The sequence below is a fragment of the Centruroides sculpturatus genome, unplaced genomic scaffold, assembly GCF_000671375.1.
Source record: "Centruroides sculpturatus isolate CEXI.00-Female unplaced genomic scaffold, Cexi_2.0 scaffold307, whole genome shotgun sequence".
NCBI classification, from domain to species: Eukaryota; Metazoa; Arthropoda; class Arachnida; order Scorpiones; family Buthidae; genus Centruroides; species Centruroides sculpturatus.
In genome coordinates, this window is record NW_019384520.1 from 571487 (window position 1) to 575500 (window position 4014).

Sequence of the window (4014 nt, forward strand, 5' to 3'; positions counted from 1 at the left end):
AATAATTAACACAAACTAAATATTTGTATTTGTAGTCATAAATTTCTTAAAAATCTTTTCTTCATTCTTAAGAATTGCTGCTATACACACAACAATTAATCATAATAAAGTCTGTTTGATTTCCAATCGGTGGCTATGAAATGTCTCGTCTACTCCATATTTAACATTAAAAGTATAACACGATAACATTCAGCAATTGATTCGTTAATAAAGATAAAAAAACTTACAAAATTCAATTGAAATATTAATCAACTCAATATCAATAAACGCAGAAAAATCTCTCTCCAATTCGCACTTGCTCGACTTGCAACAAAGCAGAACAATAATAAACTAACAATAGATTCTAAAATATTGTGTTTAACAATTATGAAAAATGAAATATGTTCGAATTTTATTGAATTTTAATAATTAATCGGTATTTTTTAAAACTCTTTTCGCACTGTGGGCACTAAAAGTACATTCTTTAGCAGCTCATTATGGGTTTGGCCAGACCCATAATGAGCTGGAAAGGACGGGTTCCGACATATTCGGGACCCGAAAAATTCCTGTGGTTTTCCGACCCGTCCAGATTTGGGTTTGATCCCGGATCTTAATATCCCACAGTTTTTAATAGGCCTATTATAATTACACATTTTAGCTAATATTTATTAGCTAAAATTAGCTAATAGCGCTCTTAATATTTATTAAAATGAAAAGAAAGACACTCAGTTTTTTCTCTTTCCGACCTTCAGACCTGTGGGTACTAGCGGGCTTTTTTTCTATACTCATCGTGGGTTTGACTAAGTTCACATTGATGTCAACGGATGATGATGATGATGATGATAGGAGCCCGGCATACTACGAGTATATCCGGGATAGACCGACTGTTCATGAAAAATTCTCGAGGCTTTTCGACAGCTCAAATTTGATCCTGGTGTCTAGAACCGCGGAGTAGCCTGACATATCTATCACTCCCTGGGTTTGTTTAGCATGCGCCGCATGCTTAAGAGAAAGTTTTGACTGTCAATATACTTTTTATATGAGAACAAATATGCCAATAATAATAACGTGTAAACTCTTATCATTTGTGTTTGCTTTTACATTGAGAGCTAGCGGCTAACCATTTTAAGACAGTGCCATGCTTGCGGAACTCGATCGCTTGCTCGTTTGGAGGTTTGCCGCAGCAAACAAGTACGCGCGTATGACGTCATTCGAAGCATTTAACAAGGCCAGATTGTATCGAAAGCTTGAGGTACCCAGTCAGTATACATGTATTGTGTACAGGGACGGATATACATAGAGATTAATAGGGCTTAAGCCCTTAGCCCCCAGTGTCAATGGCCCACCAAATTTGAATTATTATCATAAATTTTTAATACCTTTTTATTATAATATATTTCATATATTTCATGTGTAGACATAATGGACTTTATAATAGTCCATACTTTTTTATTCACACCAAATAACGTTTCTGCCTATTGTTTAGTGGTAGCGATAGGCCTATTATTCTTATTATAACTTTCAGAATGCCCAAAAATTTTGGTCAGGATTCACCCCTGTCTATCACTCTAAGCGATATGACTAGAAATATATCATTTTTAAATATTTTGTATTTTATATAATTAATATTATGCTGTTGAGAATGACCAGTTAATCTTATCTAAAGCGTATTAAGACTAGATTTTAAACAAAATTTTAGAAATTTTTGATGGAATTTTTTGACGTTCTTAATATATCAGATAATTGCAATAGTTAACAAGCTTTCGTTTTCCTTATCTTATCGTTTTATTTCATTGCTAATTTAAGATTATTATTAATAATTGATATTAATTATAAATAGGATGTTCGAAGTAAATTAATTACTGTACATTTAAAGCTAATTTCTATATGATGTAGTGTTAAATAAATTTATAATACAAATTTATTTAGCACTATATCATAACATATTTTTGATACTTCCAATGTATAATAAAATGGAATATCATTAAATCGGTGCATAAAATAGACAAAATTAAAGATTTTTTTAAAACACTCGAGAAATATACTGGAATATCTAACAATTTATAAATACAGTAGAACCTCTATTATCCGGATTTTTCCTTATCCGGACTACCTTCATCCCCAATTAGTCCGGATAATCGAGGTTCTACTGTATGTTTTAATTAAAGACCTTCGTGAATGTGAGACCCAGACAGGTCATATTACCTGTCTGGGCCCTATATTTACGAAACTATTAAGACATCAGTTCTGAAAAACTTAGGGTTGAACCCGAGAGGATAAAAGGTTTTTTTTTTTCAGGAATTTTTCAGGGTGATTTGTCTCAGATATGGCTCCTTTCCTACCACTCGGCCGCCATATTGTGAGCTTGGTAAACACAAAATAGGTGTGAAAAAACTCTCCAGGCGAAAAGAGTTTAAAAGAATGTGGGACCTTTCTGGTCTCGTGTATGAAAGGCTTTAATTCTAAATATATGAAAAGTTAAAAAAAATATAGATTTTTTTTTGTTTAAACTACTAATTATGTCTTTTCTTGTTATGATAAACATGTAAAGTAACATTTAAATTGATTAATGGTTTCTGTTTTCGGTTTTCCTAGTGATTAATATAACATTTAATACAGTATTTTTCTCTCCAATTAAATAGTTTTTATTACGTATTTTACTGTATTCTTAAATATTTCATAAATTCTTGCCCGAATTTCAACATCTCCGGCATGTGACTACGATTATATCGCCGGTTAAAATAACATTATTGTAGAAATTCTCTTTTATATATATTTATTTGATCAGAAAGTGTTTTAATTTTATTTAAAATATAAAATTTGCAATTAATAAATATAATTACGTTTTAATTAATCGAATAGAAATTTTATTATTAGTTCGTTTTTTTGTCGTTGTGTGGCGTTTGTAACTCGTGACTACTCGCGGAATTCGTCATATGATATTTAATTGATATTTGTTATGATACACAAACGTTATGTATTAGAGTATTAAAGACGATAAATACGTAACAGTTTTCAAAACAACTCGTAACAATGATTAACGTACCAAATGCGCCATTAAAGGTAATAAACATTTTATTTTCCTTAAAAAATAATCTATTTCATTGGGATCTTTAAATATAGAAGTGTGTTTACTTTAGATTTGTTATCAAATGTCAAAGAACTGTAATATCAGATTTTATTCTTCTCATCATCTAATTACAATTGTTATTGACAATATAAATGTTTTGAAAAACAATATTGTATTATATATTTAGAAAAATTTATTTGTCAAGGAAAATTTTAAATGATATTAAATTTACACTTAGTTTTGACAAGGTAAAATAGCATATTATTCATATTTATTGACAATTATCAGAATCAGATATAATTTTCATAATTGGATATCATTGAAAAGCTGGAGGATGACATATTTTGCTATTTATGTAATATATTAATGTTAAGATCAGGGATAGATTATTTAATTTCTGTTAAATGTAAAAATTGTTAGGAAATTTAGATCAACAATGATATGATTTTTGTTAGTTAATTTTAGAGATAATGCAATTGTTTATGTACATCTATATATATAAAAATGAATGTGTGTGTGTGTGTCTGTCTGTCTGTCCTTCATGCATTACCACACTGTTTATCTGATTGCCATGAAACTTTGGGAAGTTGTTTAATATACTCCCGCAAAGGTTTTTGGCATAGTACAATTGCCATGAAGCTTTTAGAAGTTTTTTTAATACACTCCGTTTCTGGCATAGTACATTTATCCTATGATAGATGGTGCGATTCTACGATAGCGTGTATACGAGCATTTCATCGTGAGATTGATGGATTTGAAATTGTGAAGACCATTTCCCCTCCAAAAAATATCTCTATACAGTATATGCATTTGTGAACTGTTATTTACAATATTTGTAATAATTTTTGTTTAATCACTTTATTTCAACTTTTTTTGCTAATTATGTATTCGCTGGAACTTTGTTAAAATCTTAACTGTATCCCGAACAACAACCGAAGTTGTAGGAGGAAATTCGCCTATTTTAC

The 4014-nt window shown here is 30.1% G+C and overlaps 1 protein-coding gene across 1 annotated transcript in view; it reads left to right on the top strand.

The window, feature by feature from the left end:
- Nucleotides 1-2901: 2901 nt before the first annotated feature.
- Nucleotides 2902-4014, top strand: part of LOC111622728 (type-1 angiotensin II receptor-associated protein-like) — a 30454-nt gene continuing 29341 nt past the window's right edge. Inside the window, exon 1 of the mRNA XM_023365147.1 lies at nt 2902-3042. Coding sequence (XP_023220915.1) covers nt 3013-3042 — 30 coding nt within the window. The 5' untranslated portion in view covers nt 2902-3012. The remainder of the gene's footprint in view (nt 3043-4014) is intronic.